Source organism: Typopeltis vanoorti, chromosome 13 (assembly GCF_054136105.1).
Source record: "Typopeltis vanoorti isolate ZY-2024b chromosome 13, IOZ_Tvanoo_1.0, whole genome shotgun sequence".
NCBI classification, from domain to species: domain Eukaryota; kingdom Metazoa; phylum Arthropoda; class Arachnida; order Uropygi; family Thelyphonidae; genus Typopeltis; species Typopeltis vanoorti.
The window spans coordinates 54,646,415-54,665,966 of NC_143561.1; the positions used below are offsets into that span (position 1 = coordinate 54,646,415).

The 19,552-nt window shown below is 35.9% G+C and overlaps 1 protein-coding gene across 3 annotated transcripts in view; it reads left to right on the forward strand.

The window, feature by feature from the left end:
• Window positions 1-19,552, forward strand: part of MED16 (mediator complex subunit 16) — a 200,591-nt gene that overhangs the window by 165,759 nt on the left and 15,280 nt on the right. For all 3 annotated transcript variants that reach the window (XM_090402741.1, XM_090402742.1, XM_090402743.1), the window contains exons 19-20: window positions 11,517-11,603; window positions 13,924-13,989. In XM_090402741.1, coding sequence (XP_090258867.1) covers window positions 11,517-11,603; window positions 13,924-13,989 — 153 coding nt within the window. The remainder of the gene's footprint in view (window positions 1-11,516; window positions 11,604-13,923; window positions 13,990-19,552) is intronic.

Below are 19,552 nucleotides of genomic sequence, written 5' to 3' on the forward strand. Positions count from 1 at the left end.
ATATATATATCCCATATACAAGTAGTGATAAGGTGTTACACCTTATTATTAAAATACTCTGGATTAGAGCTAGTTTTTTTTTTTTATAACTGCTTTCTCACATTTTGGAAAACTATGCTTGGATGTTGGATGGAAGGTTTGAATGGAGTGGAGAATGAAGACCCTCATTGTAACATGGATCATTTATGTGACTTGATCATAGCAAGTAACTGAATTAGGAGAGCAGGAACAGAAGAGTAGAAGTCTCAAAGGTTCCTACTCTGCTTGGTATTTTTGTAGCTTCATCTACAGTTGGAAAACTGAACATTTATGAAAAAAAAGACAGTAGTTTAGTTTTTTATATATATATAAATTTAATTCACTTTCCAATTAGCAACCATCATCATCATCAAATTCCTGACATGTACCCTCAAGGGGTGTACAGGATATGATAGTACTACATGAAAAATTTACATCATTACTAACTTCCTATCTACAATTTTCTTCCAAATCAGTCTGTTACTTATCAAGACTAAAACATTATCAGATTTTATATTTCTGTCATCTAAGACACTTTGTACCGTATCAATCCACCTATATCTTGGTCTTCCTCTGGGTTGTTTTCCTGCCAACCTGCCAGAGAACACTTGTTTTGCTAATCTTTCCTCGCCCATTCTATTTAAGTGACCATACCACCTGAGATTAGCTCTGCTAATGCATTCCTGGATGCTGACAATGTCAATTCTTTCCTAATATCCTCGTTTTTATTATGATATTGCCATTGATGCCATCTGTTCACACCTCTAATCTTTCTCAGGACTCACATATCTGCAGTCTCTATTCTGTGGTCAACTGTTTTACTTCTGACCCAGCTCTCAGATCCATCAGTTAAAACTGGTTTGAACACTGTCTTGTATACAGCTAATTTAGTGTTCAGACTAATTTTTCTCTTATTCCATATGAATTTATTCAATTGACTTCCTACCATACCAGCTTTGTTGATTCTGTTGTCTATTTCCATATTTAATTTACCATCTTCACTAAAAATCGTGCCTAAGATAGCTGAAATGTTTTACTTGTTCCACAGGTTCCCCGTTCACAATACATTTGACATTTTCAACAATTCTACCTATTTTCATTGTCTTTGTCTTTTTAATGCTGACCTTCATGCCATATCTATTACAACAGTTATTCATTTTAGTCAGGGAATCTTGCAAACTTGTAGCGGATTTATTTAGAAGTATAACATCGTCCGCTTAAAGCAAAGAGCTGACATTAACATCTCCAATGTTTAATACCACTTTCCTTCATAATGTGATCCATGTAGATAATGAATAACAGAGAGGATAATGTACATCCTTGTCTCACATCAGATTTAATATTAAATCATCTTCCTGTACTTCCTTCAATTCTAACTGCTGACTTACAACTCAAATAAAGACTAAGTATTGCTTGATATAATGCCCCATTGACACCATGTAACTGTAGCATATTGAATAGCTTCTCTCTTGGCACCTTGTCATATGCCTTTTCCAGATCAACAAAACTTAAATACAGATCTTTGTTATATTCATATGCTTTCTCAACTATTTGTCGTAAAGTGAAGATCTGATCCTGACAGCCTCTATTTGGCCTGAATCCAGCTTGTTCTTCACCAAGCTTTTCTTCCACAATTCTTCTCAACCGTTTCTCAAGTATACTGACATAAATCTTGCCAGGAACACTCGGTGTGGAAATACCTCTGTAATTCTCACATTCAGTTTTATTTCCCTTTTTTTATGTATGGGTACTATGAGAGCTCTAGTCCAATCTTCTGGAATTCGTCCCTCTATCCAGGCTTTCTGAACTATGCAGTGCAGCCACTGTAAGACTTTTATACCACCATACTTCAGCATTTCTGGTCGAATATCATCTACTCCTGCTGCCTTTCCACATTTCAAGCCTTTGATGGCTTTTTCTACTTCAAGTATGAATATGTATTCCTCACTGTATGCCTGTTAAGTGTTTTTTACCACTGTGCTATCACTGTTTGTTTCATTTAACAATTTTTCGAAGTAATTACTCCCTACTTCAAGGATATCTTTTTCTCCCATTTTCATGTCACCTTTATCATCTCTAACTCCTTTTAGCACTCTTTCCTCCATTCCTAAGCTTCTTCAACAACCTCCAGAATACCTTACCACCTTCTTGATATTTATTTTCTATGTTCTTGCCAAAGTACTCCCATGACTTGTTTAGCTAGTTTTACACAGTGTTTCGCTCTCTTACATTTGTCTCTGTATTCTCTAAGAGCACAAGCTGACTTATTTGCCAGGAACTTTTGATATGCTTTCTTCTTTTCCTTCACTGCCTCTTTAACTTCCTGTATCCAACATGGAGTTCTAATTTTTCTATCCTTGCAGACAACCTCACCACATGCCTCTCTGCTGAATCAATCAGGGTTTTCTTCAAGGCTTGCCACTGAATCTCCAAGGTTTGGTTCCTGTTCTCAAACTCTTTCATTTTTTCTTCAATAATCTTTGTGTATTTTAGTCTACAGTTCACATCTGAGAGCTGCTCGACTTTTATTCGCTTTAAAACTTTCAACCAATTAGCAACAGTAATAAAAATTATTTTGCTCTCTCATTTCCATTCTGCTATTTCATTATAGGCAAATGCTTTTATAATAGCACCTTTACAAGCTATTGATTACAAATTAAATTTATGCTTATCTTATTAGCAACTTATATTCAAGGATGTACATGTTTATATCTTTCAAATTGTTGAGATATATACATTTAAATTCCTTCCTGAAAAATAAGCCTACTTGTGTGTGCTTATTTTAAAAAAATATCATCATCATCATCATCATCATCAAATTCCTGCCATGTACCCTCAAGGGGTGTACAGGATATGACAGTACTACATGAAAAATTACATCATTACTAACTTCCTATCTACAATTTTCCTCCAAATCAGTCTGTTACTTGTCAAAACTCCAACATTATCAGATCTTATATTTCTATCATCTAAGGCACTTTGTACCGTATCAATCCACCTATATCTTGGTCTTCCTCTGGGTCGTTTTCCTGCCAACCTGGCAGAGAACACTTGTTTTGCTAATCTTTCCTCTCCCATTCTATTTAAGTGACCATACCATCTGAGATTAGCTCTGCTAACGCATTCCTGGATGCTGACAATGTCAAGTTCTTTCCTAATATCCTCATTTTTAATATGATATTGCCATTGATGCCATCTGTTCACGCCTCTAATCTTTCTCAGGACTCTCATATCTTCGGTCTCTAGTCTTTGGTCAAGTGTTTTACTTCTGACCCAGCTCTCAGATCCATAAGTTAAAATTGGTTTGAACACTGTCTTGTATACAGCTAATTTAGTGTTCCGACTAATTTCTTTCTTATTCCATATGAATTTATTCAATTGACTTCCCGCCATACCAGCTTTGCTGATTCTGTTGTCTATTTCTATATTTAATTTACCATCTTCAGTAAAAATTGTGCCTAAGTAGCTGAAATGTTTTACTTGTTCCACAGGTTCTCCATTCACAACACAGTTGACATTTTCAATGATTCTGCCTATTTTCATTGTCTTTGTCTTTTTATTGCTGACCTTCATACCATATCTATTACATTATATTTATATTTAAAAAATATAAATATATATTATCTGCAAGTTGACACAGAAATATCAACTTGCTCTACACTAAAAAGCTTTAACACCTCTGTATTGTATTACTCTATTTACTTTGTTTAAAATTATTTTTCTGCAATTCTGAACCATTTACTTCCTCTTCCTTCTTTTTCTTAGATAACATCCACACATGGGAGGGTTGCTAAACAATGCCGTGCGTGAGCAGGGATCAAGTAAAAAGTAATCTGTTCATATTCTTTGAAGAGTTGAAAATTTTTGGGAAGTACTTCTGTTTCACAGAACTAAGGTGATCAAACGAAAGATGAATCGGAGTTGCAGCAGGATCACTGAGTTTGCAATTAACTGTAAAAAGGTGTTCAGCAGCTATTGCTCCTGTTGTTTATAGGTTTGGCAGAAATGGGAGCATGATGGATGCCAATTCAGTCAAACAATAACCATGTAAATATCTGCAGAAGAGACACAGTGCAAACTGACATAAGAGGGTGGTCTGAAAAGTTCTCGACCAGAGATGGCAACACTATTGGAAGATTTTTGTTTTTCTAAGTTGGTACATCTGTCATAAACATCCATGTGAAATTGCAAGTCATTCTATCAAGTAGTTTGTTTTATACAGCTGTCTGAAGCAAAAGTGTTGTCTGTCTGTATCCCTTGAAATGGATAAAATTGAGTATCATGTGGTTATAAAATTCTTTGTAAAAGAAAGTTTACTGCCAAAAGAAATTCATTCAAAGTTCATAAAAGTTGATGGGCACTCTTCTCCTTCGTTTTTGACAATTAAGAAATGGGCTGCCGAGTTTAAACGTTGCCATACCAGCCTTGAAGATGATCCACATGAAGGACATTCAAAAAGTGTAACAACACCAGAAATCGTTGATCAAGTGCACAATATGGTATTAAGTGACCGATGAGTAAGCGCGTGAAACTGCTGAGACTATACATATTTCAAAAGAACGTGTAGGATATATTTTGCATGAAGAATTGCAAATGAAAAAGCTTTGCACAAGATGGGTGGTGTGCTTGCTCACAGCAGATCAAAAATGCACTCACATGAAAATCTCTGAACAGTGCTTGGAGCATTTTAACAAGAATAAAACTGATTTTGTGCACCAATTCATTACTGTGGATGAGTCTTGGATTCACCATTACACACCAGAATCCAAATCGCAGTCAAAACAGTGGACAGAAACTGGTTGTTGAGCATCAAAGAAGACAAAGTCGGTTCCATCAGCAGGAAAGGTCATGGCATCGGTGTTTTGGGATGTTAAACGCATTTTATTTATTAATTATCTCGAAAAGGGTAAAACAATAACCGGGAGATATTATTCTGATCTTTTAACCAGACTAGACGAAAAAATTTGTGAGAAAAGACCCGGTTTGCAGAAGAAAAAAATAATTTTTCATTAGGAAAATGCACCTGCCCACAAAGGTGATTTGGCAGTGGGAAAATTAAGGGCTCTGCACTATGAATTGTTGGAACATCCACCCTATTCCCCAGATTTGGCTGCTTCTGACTTCTATCTCTTCCCTAAACTAAACTAAAACTCTTCCTCGCTAGTCAGCGTTTTTCTTTGAATCAAGAGGTGATTGCAGCTGTAGAGGGGTATTTTGCAAATCTTACTGAGAACCACTACAGGAACGGGATAATGACTCTGGAGCATTGCTGGAATACATGTATTAGCCTTAAGGAAGATTATGTTGAAAAATAAAAATAATTTTGAAATTATAAATTTATTTTTTTATTGTTAAGCCGAGAACTTTTCAGTCCACCCTCATATATGAGACAGTGCCTGGAGAGAGTCTGTAAGAATAATGTCATCATTTACCTGAACTGCTTTTGCTTGGACAACATTGAATATATTTAGAGGTCTTAGGTACACCTCCAAAAATGTGAGAACAGTTTTCTAGTGTTGAATGGATTTGAGGTTTATGGTATCTGGATAGATTAAAAGTAACCTCTTGATATAAAAAAGAATGCTGAGTTTTTGGAAGCATAAGGATACTAAAAAAGTGATCTGGTATCCTTATGCATTGATATAAGGTTGGTGCCAGGAAATGCTAGTAGAGGTAAGTGTCACTTCAAGAAGTGAGATCTAGTCTTGAACTTATGGGGGTGGGGGGTACAAACTAAGGATTTGTTGGGAGGGAAACAAAATTTTATTTTAGAAGCATTAAAGGTAACTAGGATGGTATCATCCCTTCGAAAGATGGTATGTGGCATCATTGTTTACGGCACTGATTTTTGCATTGCAAGGTTTATTGTATAAGTAGGAGGAATGGAAAGTGCTATCATCAGCAAAACTGTGAATAGGGTTTGAGGTTTTTGCTTATTTCACCTCTGTTATTTCATCCACCCTCTTCCTAATTCATGTATGTGAGGAAGAGGGTGTAGTCCTCAAGGGCTCACTTTAGTGAGTACGGGCATGGAAAACCCGAGGTACCTGATGCTGGACCATGCCTTACTTCATGTAATATACATCTGTTATATTATCTGTAGACTGGTCTCTCCCCTTTTTTCTTTCCTTCTTTCTTTTCTTCTTGCTACCTTCCCCCCAATGCTATTAGAGTATTCAAGGGCTAGGGGTGAATCTGTCCTATTTTGCTATTTCATCTTATGTGGAAAGGGCCTCTGCAACCCTACCACTTTCTTCTTGCAGTGACTTCACTCCAAAATGCCTCGTGTGGAACATCACCGAGCATCGGAGTGACCATACGGCATCTGTAGATGCCCAGTGAACATAGAGAGAGGAAGAGGGTGGGTGAAATAACAGAACCCTTAGGAATACTTGAATTGATAGAAAAATCTAAAAAAGAGAAAACCCCTTCAACCATTACCTGCAGTGAACAGCACGAGAGAAAATTGGCAATTCATTTACAAAGAGTTAAAAGCAGGCCATAAGATGGCAGGTTACTGAAAAGCCTTCAATTCCAGAATATCAAATACCTTCAAAATGTTGGGTGTAATTGCACAGGTTTCTTCAGCCCTTGTCATCACTGATGTCCAGAGGTGGGTTGATGTGAACACAAAAATCTGCTGTGATTCATGACTGGCAGGAATCCATATTGAGGGTCAGTGATTAGCTGGCAGTTTTTCATATGGTTGAAGAAGTTTACTGTTCATGACATTCTCCATTACTTTAGACTACACTGATTTGAGAGCAGTAGGTGAATAATAGAATTGGGCATATCACACTTAGCTCTGCTTTAAGCAAATTATCATCATCATCATCAAATTCCTGACATGTACCCTCAAGGGGTGTACAGGATATGATAGTACTACATGAAAAATTTACATCATTACTAACTTCCTGTCTACAATTTTCCTCCAGATCAGTCTGTTACTTGTAAAGACCCCAATATTATCAGATCTTATATTTCTGTCATTTAAGGCACTTTGTACCGTATCAATCCATCTATATCTTGGTCTTCCTCTGGGTTGTTTTCCTGCCAGAGAACACTTGTTTTGCTAATCTTTCTCTGCCCATTCTGTTTAAGTGATCATACCACGGGAGATTAGCTCTGCTGACGCATTCCTAGATGCTGACAATATCAAGTTCTTTCCTAATATCCTCTTTTTTAATATGATATTGCCATTGATGCCATCTGTTCATGCCTATAATCTTTCTCAGGACTCTCTATCTGTGGTCTCTAGTCTTTGGTCAAGTGTTTTACTTCTGACCGAGCTCTCAGATCCATAAGTTAAAACTGGTTTGAACACTGTCTTGTATACAGAACATGTAAAACTTTCTTACATGTTATTCTTTTCAATATGTAATTCAATTTTATCTTGCTCAAGACTAAATAGTGATCACATCCAATTTCAAATCCTGTGTACACTCTGGTGTCCTGCACCAAGGAGAAGACATCACTATCAACAATAACATAGTCAATAGACTTTTCTTATTCCCTGCTTCTTCTCTCCATGTGAATTTGTGCACATTTTTAAGTTGGAACATGGTGTTAGTAATAACCAGTCCATGTCCTGAGCAGAAATCCAACAGGTATTTGCCATTATTATTAGCTTTGCTCTTTTCTCCAAATTTTCACAAACTATTTTTGTATGTCTGACAATCATTTCCTACTCTGCTATTTAGATCCCCAACAAGGACCAACTTTTCCTTTTTCGTTGTGTCAGTTGCTTTTTCTAAAGCATCAAAAAATTCCTCCACTTCTAGCTTAGTAGAACCTTCTGTGAGACCATAGGCACAAATATGTCTCATTGTCCAATTCCCCATTCTGATTTTAGCCCACATCACTCTACTTGAGACTGTCTGCCATTCAAGAAGATGAGCCTTGTATTTTGTGTTGAATACTATGGCTACTCCTTCTTTTCCTTGATTGTCATTGCCTGAATATAACATTTTGTATTCATTGCTCAGAAAGGTCTCACCAGTTTTTGTCTTTTTTGTTTCAGTCACCCCTATTATGACGATCTGGTAGTTATCTAATTCCTCAGCTAGCTCCATTTCTTTGCCATTCAGGCTTCTTGTGTTGATAGTACTGATCTTTAACTCTGGTGATATTGAGTTGGGGTGTGCTTTCAGATTTGTTCCAGTAGCTTACTTTTTGCTGTTCGCCCTGGTTCCCTGGCGAAAACAACGGGGGGGGGGGGCTTGTTTAACTGGGCAACGCCCCAGCCAGCATGAAATTTTGTCATGTTGTACCATCATTTTCTATATTGGTTTAAGCCAATAAGAATACAATTTGGTTGGCTAAATCCCAAATTGCCAGCCCATCCTCATTCGTTCAGTATCCAGGTAGATACCCAACAGGGTGCACCACGAGAAGGTGAGGATTGGACATTAGGTCAGAAGTCCTGGTCAGTTCTCTGCCTTCCTTTAAAGGCTATGTGGAGGTCTCCTGTCAGTTATACAGCTTTGACCCTCCTGAACAAACCTAGCACTAGCCTCAAGGATTTTCTGACTAAATAGAATAACAACCATAATAAATTTGGCATGAAAACCAGTAGTAAAGTAACCAAACTATGAAAATAGTTTATGGGGAAAATTTATATAATATTGAAGTGGTTAATGTTATGTTTAACTTATAGGGTGTCACTCAGAATGCATGTAAGAACGCTCAATAGAACAGACAATGGAACCAGTGCTGAGTTAAGGGGCACCTGCCTGGGGCACCAAACGTAGTGGTTCCAAAACTAAAGCGGCCTTAGAGCCTGGATTCCTTCCAAAAAAAAAGTATAGCAATGCTTCCATTGCTATACTTTCTTCTGCTCCAAGAAGATGCAAATATTGAAAGAACATTGGGGTTTTCTCTTTAATTTAACTAAAACAGGCAATTTAAACAAATTAAGAAAACATTGTATGGATTTGCATTCAATTCTTAATGAAGAAAATAGTAGTCACTACTATTTTCTTGATGGGAATGAACTCTTTGAAGAAATTAAATCTCTAAACAGTTTACTTCTGGAATACATCAATTCACCATTAGAAACTTTACAATTTTTGAAAGCAAACAATTTGCAGAATATAGTTCCAAATATGTGGGTCGCATTGAGAATTTTTTTGAAAGAAATTTTAGCAAATTAAAACTTATCAAAACATATTTGCAATTGACAATGGGGAGTGATAAATTAAATTCTTTACCCTTGTTATCTATTGAAAATACTGCTGCTCAGAAAATAGACATTAGTGAAAGCTTTTGCAGATTTAAAATCAAGAAAAAATATATACCTAAATTATAATTGATTAAATTAAAATTACAGTGTAAAATCAATAATTTTTGTTTGTAATCATTTTTTTTTGTTTCTTTTTTAGTAATATCTGAGTGAATAAAAATGATGAGTAGAAATATTGAAGTTATGGAATTATTAATAATTTGAAAAAATACTTACAATTAGAAAGTACTTAAGTATAAAAAAAAAAACTTAGGGCATCACACACAGTCTACCCGGAGTGCAAAATTATCTTGGTCCATCACTGACTGGAACTCCTTGCTCTGATGAACAAACATAATATCAATCACTTCAATATCCCCTCCCCATCCCTCCTAATAGGGCCTTCAGTAAGCAATGTGATGTTTCACTAAACAGTGAAGGTTGCCAACTACCTATTTTGACATATTTTAAATTTTCATACTTATTTAAAATAAATTTCATAAGTTAAATTTCTGTATTGAGGTTGTTCAGCTTTAAAAAGAAAAAAAAAGTAAACTTTTGCCTTATAGAATATGAAGGATTCTTCCAGTTTGCTTTAATCCTTATGTGATCCTATTAACTTATATGTATTTAATTTCAAAACAGAGTATGGTGGAATTGAGACGAATGAGGATAACTAGTGGGGTCTCCCCCAGGGCTCCTTGGGATCGTCTACTATTGATATAAGAGAAGATTTAAGGGGTTATTCAGTTTACATGGATTGCACATTATGCAAAACTGGGTTTGGGCAGTAGTTGATACAGATGATGTAGATATCCTGCAGGATGATTTAACTAAATTGGAAGTGTGGTCAAAGGACAATGGGTGTCAATTTAGTGTTTCACAATGTACAGGGTGAAAAGATTACATCTTTGTATCCAGGGCCGCGCCAACCCGAGGGTGCAAGGGGTACACCGCACCCAGACGGAAACATTGATAGGGCGGCATTTTATATAGCTAATATCTAATTTGGATTATACAGTGCAGTATTAAGGGCGGCCGATAAAAGCTTGCACCCGGGCGGCAAATACCCTTGGCATGCCCCTGTTTGTATCATATTGATGGTATTGGATTACAAGTATTTGATGAGGCTAGGGATCTTGTAGTGATCATGCACAGATTTGAAATTCAGATAATATATTGCAAAAAAATGATAAAATAGCTTAAAGGATTACTTGAATATTGAAGAACACTTTGACAGGTAAAGATAAACAGTTATTATCCTTCTTTATGCCTTGGCCGCATCCTTGCTACTACTATGCACATATTTGGTCACCTGTGTTTCTTGGGGATCAGGAGGTGGTGAATAGATTTTGAGACAAGTGACCAAGCTGGTGATAGGTCTGTGGAATGTTTCCTATGAGGATAGATTGAAAGTATGTGGGTTGCAGAGTTTAATTGATGAGTGGAGGAGAAGGGACATGATAGAAATTTATAAGTTACTAAAGAGATTCTGTAAGATTCGCACAAAAGAAAATCTTCAATACATGAGGAAAGGCAAGGGAAAAAACAAGGGATCACTCATGGAAGTTGTGCAGACTTAAGTTTTTGCTGGGAGAGTGGTAAATGAGTAGAATGGATTGCCAGAGGTAGTTGTGAGTGCTCTGATGGTGAATAACTTTAAAGTGAAATATGATAGGTATTGTGATTGATGGTTAGTGTGGGTCACCTGTGATGAGTCTTTTGACTCCATGGAGATATACCCCATATAATAATAAGAAAATAAAAAAAGTTTAATGAAGTAGTAGTCTGTTTGATCTAAATATCCAAATTGATATAGAAACAACAGAAAGGATGGGGGTGCATAAATTATGACCAATATCATAATGCTAAATAATCTTACCTAATATTTCTGAAATGAGAAATGTATCTGATAGTTATGTAGTAGTTGTGTTACTGTATAAACTGTGTTATTTATCTTAATAAAAGTATTACACTTTTAAATAGAAAAAAAATGGATTTGTCAGTTTGTGATGAGATTTTCACTCTGGTATCTATAAAATGATGCAGAATATCTTATACTTTTAAAGTGTATTCAAATATGTTATCGAATATTTTATTTTTTATGCCATCACTTTGAATTCTGGCTAGAAGGATGATAGAGATCTTTGATGTGAAAGACATTTTTCTCAGCTGACTTAGTTACATTAGAGTTAATTTCATCTTAATTTTTAAAAATATGCAAGTAAAATAATTCTGTAATTAGTCAAAGTAATTTCTTCGTTGTAATGTTTTACAGATAATTTGGATGTCCTCTCATTGTTATTCAAACTATTAACTAAGATACTCTTAACTCATGGATCAGAACCAGATGAAACTCTTATTGGTAAGTGTTTCATTTTAGCCTCTTTTTTTTTTTTTTTCATGTACAAATAGCACTTGAAGTGGAGTGGTATGGCATTTCACCTAACTATATTTCAAACATTGTAATGAAAGTTCCCAGAACATTTTAAACTCTAGCACTACCTTTTTAAGCAAAAAAGTATGATGTGTGTTTCACACGTGCATGGAACTTGTTTGCAAAATAGTATGTCTAAATACATATTTCAATGTAAAAGAGTGTGTACATATTTGAAACCATGTAAACATCGACATACACTATCATATTGCATTCGTTGATATAAGTGGAGCTATAATATTACATGTATAGTCTATATTACACCTTCAGTAAAACATCAACAAAAGTTACTGTCAGTTTCATAATATTATTACATAATTAAAATTTAAGCTCCGTTCATTACTTGAATAACAAACTAAACAAACTTGTATGACTGATTCCATGTGTTTCATCTTTGTTACAAAAGACATCTTCAGTCTCTAAAGTTATAGAGACTGAGGATGTTATAGAGGAATGGTTTGTTATAATGAATTTCCTTTAGCATACCTATGGAATTTGGCTAGATTTTTCAGTAGTGAATTCACTAATTATGGTTTTCAAGTAAAAAGAGACATACTGTAATATGACAGCTACTAAACATTTATTGTATTATGAGCACTTGGTGAAGACATTCAACCAATGTTGTCTCTGCTGATGGTTTCCTTATATTTCTGGAACTGAAGGATATCCCAACATTTTAAAAGATTCAAGTAATCACTTTGAAATTATTTGGCAGAGTAAATCTTCAGTCTTGGTCTGTTTTCCATAGGCTCTATTAATGATCATAGTTTTCCGATACTGACTTTCTGCATTGCAAAAGTCTTGTATAGCAAGTCAAGTTTGTAACAGAGATGAAATAGGGCATTATTATAATAATAAAAGCTTTTCTTTATTTGCAAAGTGTACAGGCAAACCTCGCTTAATGCAATTAATTAATCCATCAATTAATGCATGCTAAGTGAAATTGCGTTAAGCAAATGCAACAAACAATAGGAATGATATTAATTCATCCATCAGTTAACGTAAATTTTGGGGGGAAAAAAAATTACAGTATATGCGATATTAAAGGATAAAATCATCAAAGTTAATAAAAATTAATTGCCTAAATTTTTATTTAATGTCTAAACATTTGATTGAGCTACTTATTTACAAAAAAATTAAGTAAAGATGTTTGAATTGTGCTCGACTTCTTCATTCTGTCATGCAATTTGCGATAGCTGGCAAAGCATTTGCCATCTATCGCAATAGATTTCGGCAGACTTCAAAGCTTCGTTCCATATCAGGATCAGCATCAAACAAAATTTCCTTAGCATGCTCAATGTGATTGAAAACTAGCTCAAGTTCTTTCACAATGAGCTTCTTAATCATCACATTCCCTTCTAGTTTGTACTCATTATCTTCTTCATATGCACGCTGTTCTTCTAGTTGAAGGAGGTCATGCTCGCTTAACTGTTCTGAATGGGAATAGAGCAATTTTCTCACATCTTTATTATCCAGTTCATTAAATCCAAGTTCTTTTCCAATTGTGATGATTTCTTCAAAATAGTAGATCTTGAATTTCACACACGATAAACTAACATAGGCTTGAGTTTAAAGTTGCCTTCTGCATTGCCTCCTAATAAAAGCGTAAGACAATCTTTAGATACTTTGTATTCTGGTTGAGATGCTTCAATTTGAGCTAGTAAAGTTTTTGTTTGCATACACTTCCAAAAGAGACCAATTTCATTGACGTCGAATATTTGCCAATCATCATAATCACCCTCCTCAATTATCCTTTGTAATTCTTCACGAAACTTGGCCACAGAATCTTTATCAGCACTAGCAGATTCCCCAGTTATTCTTATGTTATGCAGTTCAGTTCGATTTTTAAAACGGTCAAACCATCCTAAAATCGCAGTAAAGCTTTCACATTCCTCTTGAAATTTAGTCTCTTTTAATGAGGTAAAAATATAGAGAGCTTTTGCCTGAATATTCACTGTACTAGGAAGTATTCTTTTTTGGTTATAATCCTCAATCCAGAGTGATAGAAGATGCTCCATCTCGATCAGTAAATGGCTTCTATTTCGGGTGATCTGCATGCTTAAAGAAGCAGTAGCAACTTTTCTTAGAACTAAAAATTTATCTGCATCATATTAATTAATTATCGCTTAAATTTACACAATTCATTAATATATATATATAGATATTTATTTATTTTATTTTATATATATATATATATCACTAATATTACATAGGAGTATTTTGTTATTTTATTTTCTTCCCTCTTTAGATGAATGTAGTTTATTGCCAGGTCAAGTGTTAGTTCCTTCAATAGAATTGGGCATCCATGCACAAGGTAGGATATATTATTATGGTCAAAAATAAAATTGTGTGATCACTGTTAGATATCATCTGTAATTTCAAGTGTGCATGTACGTGCACATACACACTCTATGTTGACAAAAGTATTTGGACACCTTATGTGTCTGCGTAACTCTGGTAATAAAAGGTGGGATGTGCTGCATGCTTTACGCTACACTCTTGATGTCAAGATGCCACATTCAGCTATGAATGAGTGTCAATGACAGTGATCTTTCTGGCCTTCACATTGCTGCCTGTCTCGGTGTACCAAAATTCACCATTGCTTTTGTCATTCATAGATGTAAAGTTGATGGTGCTACCACAGGCAGATGAACACCCTGGAAGGCCACCAACACTCACTGACCGAGATTGACAAGCTCTGTCTTGAAATGTTTGAGCATTGTGCACGTCATCAGCAATGGATCTTGCAGTCAACCTGGAAAATGATGCGGGGACATCTGTCAGCAGCACTAGAACTGTCCACAGAAAGCTGCATGCCTTAAGTTACCATGGCAGAGCTGCTGCAAACAAGCCACACATCCCCCTCAACAACAAATGACATTTGGACTGGTATCTTTCACACCATTCCTGGACAATAAATGGAAAAAGGGTTCTGTGGGGTGACAAATCATGCTTCCAAATGTTTCACTATGATAGTTGTGTTTGGATCTGGAGATTACCCAGGGAACAGTTCCAGCAGGACCACATTATTCAAACTATCAAGTGTGGTTGAGGCTGGTAATGGTATGGGAGTGTTTCAGTTGGATGGGACTTGGTCCATTGGTGGATGTGCCCAAAACCATGATGTCTGATGGCTACCTGGACAACTTTATGCTTCCGGCACTGTGAAAATACTTCAGCAGTGATGACCCTTGCATGTTTCAGTATGACATGCTGAAATAGCTCCATGCCATACTGCACTGTGTGTCTAAGACTGGTTTCCACAAAACAACATTGAAGTGTTGGAGACTGGCCGGCTCAGAGTCCAGACCTCAAACCCATCGAACATCTTTGGAACAAATTAGGATTCCAAATTTGCTCCAGACCACAGTGGCCGTCATCAGCATTAGCAGTGGGGTAACTTTGCACAAGGAATGGAAGAATATTCCTGTTGGAACGTATCAGAAATCATTAAGTATGTCCTGAAAGGTAGTTGCTGTCATTCAGGCCAAAGGTGGTCCCACTCAGTACTAGAAATGTTAATTAAAACACATTTTTTTTTTATACAACTAGGTGTCCAGATGCTTTTGTTAACATAGCATATGTATGTATATATGTCAGAATAGAATAATCATAACTATATGATGGACTCAAGAAGTTTGTCCTGAAAGAAGAAATTCCTGAAAAATTCCTAGTCTGCAGGTACCTGAGAGAATATAGAGAAAAAGGAAAGAAAGCTATTTGTAAAAACAGCTAAACAAAAGCAATGGGACTTTGGCAGGAATATAAAAATTAGATATCACTAAGGTGACAAAAGCTTAGAAAGGAATTAGAGGTAACAAAAGTAACTGAGAATAAAGATATGCTACATGTCTGGAATAATTACTTTGAAAGATTGTTAAATAAGATAAGCAGTATATGATAAGAACAACATTAGAAAATACTGAAGAGTGAACATCCTTGCTCTGTGAAGAAAAAGCTATCAGAAGCTTCAAATGTAGAAAGATAGCTGGTGTAAATATTAACAGAAATTCTCAAATGTATAAAAGGTTTGCACTAACCACACTACATGATTTGAAACACCTGGTCAGAAGATCAAATTCCAGATGATTCTGGGAGTGGGATGCACGTAGTAAACATGTATAAAAAAGTGAAATACAACAGTGTGAGAATTAGAGAAATTTCTCTACTAAGTATTCAGTAAGTGATACATAGAACAGCTTCAAATGTTAATCCGTTAACTCTGTAATGTATAGATTTTTTGTCTTTCGCAATGTTTGTTGGTAGTTATCTCTTATTATGCACCTGAAGAAATCTTCTATGAAGACAAAACTAGTCGTGCAATCTACTCACTTAAAATAGCATTTCTATTTTTATCTCTCGGCTTTCAGTCATTTAATCTATTTAAAATATATATCTATATACAGGATTGCACTTTTATTGTAAAAAACTATATACATTTATAACTACTCAGCTGGCTGGCCGAGTTTTTAGCGCATCTGCTCTCCAGCCAAAAGACTGCGGGTTAAAACCCGCCGTGGGCATGGATGTTTGTGAGTGTCCGTGGAAATACTAGTGATGGTGGTCGGCGGTAGATGGTGTTGGTGTAGTTGCGGTCAGTTAGTGGATTGAGTAGTGGAGACAGAGTTGTAGAGCAGGTGCCCTCCCTCGATGAGTCCTTAGACTCCCTGGAGGTGTCAAATAATAATAATAACTCAGTTTATGGCACTTTAAGTAATGCATTTATAGTTTGGGAATTAAGATCCAAATTCTCTAAAAGATGAAAAAATTAACTTAAATTTCTTATGACATTCATAAAAAAAAAAAATGTGAGAGACTTCATGCTGTTTATGTGGCACTGTTACAAACAATATACATTGCTTGCATTGCAACAAAGATAAATAAAAAATAGGCTGTGGCATTGAAGCATCACAACCTAAATGTGCCAAGGAAAACATGCCCTACATTACCACCACTCTCCCATGCTTTTACCTGGTACCCCAGGATGTAACATTAATATACAATAACTGGAACCAGAACATTTGGGCAATGTACAGGATATAGGGAAACTTTCTGTATTCCTCAAACATCCATTGTTCATGCATAAGTGTTTAGACACTTATGCATGAGTGTCTCATCAAGGATTAGTTTTCATGATACTTGCCATAGAATGTGTGCCAATGATTATCATGCTACCGTCAAAATCGAAGGTCTAAAATCACTATACGTGATTTTAGATCTTCATTACCGAATTTTAACGATATCACAATCCTAGTAGTGTTGCATTTCTTCTGAAGTGGTGTATCCCATGGAAGTGAAGCATACTTAACTGGCCACATTGTCGTTGTTATGTTCCATCGAGTCGTTTTCGACTCCTGGTGATTCTATGAACATACATTCTCCATTCAGGTCTGTCCATGTCCATATCTTTCAGAATTCCCAAGCGCATTCTAGTTGCTTCTTTAACTCCATCCACGCATCTAATTCTTGGTGTTCCTCCTCTCCTGCTTCCATCAACTTTAGCAAGCATCATCATCTTCTCCTGACTGTCATTTGCTCGCAAAATATGTCCAAAGTATGACAATTTTAGCTTGATGATCACAGCTTTGAGGGAACAATATGGCTTTATTCTGTCTATCACTAACTTATTGGTTTGTTTTGCAGTCCAGGGTATTCTTAGTAAGCTTCTCCAAACCCATAATTTAAATGCATCTATCTTCCTTCCTCCACTCTTTTTCAGGGTCCAACTTTCACATCCATACAGTACCATTGCTTTCACAATTCTGATTTTTGTTGCGAGGCTAATATCTTTAAAGATCTTGTTCAAATTGGTCATTGCTTTCTTTCTTTCCAAGTAATAATCTTCTTCTAACTTCTTTAGTACAATAACCAATTTTATCAATTCAGGATCCTAGAAGCACAAAATTGTTAACTGCTTCCATTTTCTCCCCATCTACTTCAAAATCATTAAGTTCACATATTGCCATAACTTTTGTCTTTTTGAGGTTGTTTAAGACCATATTTAGCACTTTCTTCTTTAACTTTCATAATAAGTTCCTCCAAATGTTCTTTGCATTCTGCTAGCAAGGTGGTATCATCTGCATACCTCAAATTATTAATATTTCTTCCACCAATTTTAATTCCAACTGAAGACTCCTCCAGCCCTACCATTCTTAAAATGTATTTGCTGTCAAGAAACAGGTATGGAGATAAAATACATCCTTGTTGCACCCCTTTACCTATAGTGAAATATTCAGTTTCTCCAAGATCTGTTCAGACAGTAGCTTCTTGTTCATAATAAAGATTCCTCAGAAGGATAATGAAATGCTCTGGTACTCTCATTGTTCTTAACACATTTCACAGTTTCGCATGATCTACATAGTAAAAGCCTTGCTATAGTCAATGAAACAAAGGCAGACATTCTTTTGATATTCGTGTGCTCTTTCTATTATCCATCTCACATTGGTGATTTGATCTCTTGTTCCTCTTTTTCGAAAATCTGCCTGTTCATCTGGCATTTCTCTCTTCATAAATGGTTTCAGTCTTTTCTGAATGATCTTAAGTAAGACTTTACTTGCATGAGAAATCAGTGCTATAGTTCTGTAATTTTCTCACTCTCTTGCATCGCCTTTCTTCAATAAAGGTATATAAACTGATTTATTCCATTCCCTAGGCCATGTAGTTGTGATCCAAATTCGCTGACTTAGAGCTGTTAAAATTTTAACCGCCTCTTCTCCCAGAGCTTTGAGTAGCTTAATAGGTATTCCATCGCCTCCTGGTACTTTCTTACTGGATAAATTGTAAGATATCCTTTGTGTTTACTTTTCAAAATTGTCACCTTGGCACTAAACTTCCCTGTTTGTTCTCTGATCTTTTTGAAATGATCTCGTGTTTCCTTTCTTGTTTTGGTCTATTTGTTGGCATTTCTGGTTAAAGTATTTTTCCTTGTCTCTTCTGGCTTGTCGTTAAAACTCTGCATTCAAATGCTGTACTTTCTGCAAATTTCCTGTGGCCTTCATTTTCCTCCTTTCCTGAGTAGTTTTAATGGCATCTTCTGACAGCCATTTAAACTTCTTTTTTCTTCTTACAAACTGTTGGAATATTCTTTGTTTCTGTTTTAGTTATGTCTTTAATCTCTTCCCGCAGTTTATCTGGTTCTCTTTCACACAAATTGAGTATGTTGAATCTGTTCTGTATAATAATATTGTATTCAGCTGGTATGTTTCCAAGATCATATCTGATCGACATTTGTGTTGTTTTCAGTTTCCGTAGTTTCACATGTATCGTAGCCACTAATAACTCAGTCTGCACCTGGCAAAGTCTTGACAGACTGAATTGCACTTTTCCATCTTCTTTGTCCAAGTATATAGTCAACTTGATTTCTGTATTTTCCATCAGGTGATATGCATGTGTACAGTCTTCTTTTGTGTTGTTTAAAGCAGGTGTTAGCAACAAACAAAGAATTCTCTGCATAAAACTCAACTAGCTGTTGAGTTTTGTACAGTGTTACGAATACCTAAACCAAAACAACCTGTTATTCCTTCCTCAGTCTCTCCCACTTTTGCATTCCAGTCTCCAATAAGTAGCCATAAATCTCGCTTTGGAAATCATTGCCTTCCTCTGGAATATTTTTCAACTTTCCAGTCTAGATCTGCACTGTTCTGTGAAAACAGGGGCACCTCTGGAAGGATGTGACTCTTTGACATGCAATACGGTCTTGGTAAAGAAGAGGCTAAGTCTCTGTATTCGAGACGTATTGCACATATCTTTACCCTGGAATAATTCCCAGTTAAGAAATTATCCCTTAGCCCCAGTATTTATAGGTGTTGCATCTATCACTTCATGTAACTTGCCATAAAATTCTTCAAAGTCTTCTTCTGGTGCCTCTGTAGTGGGTG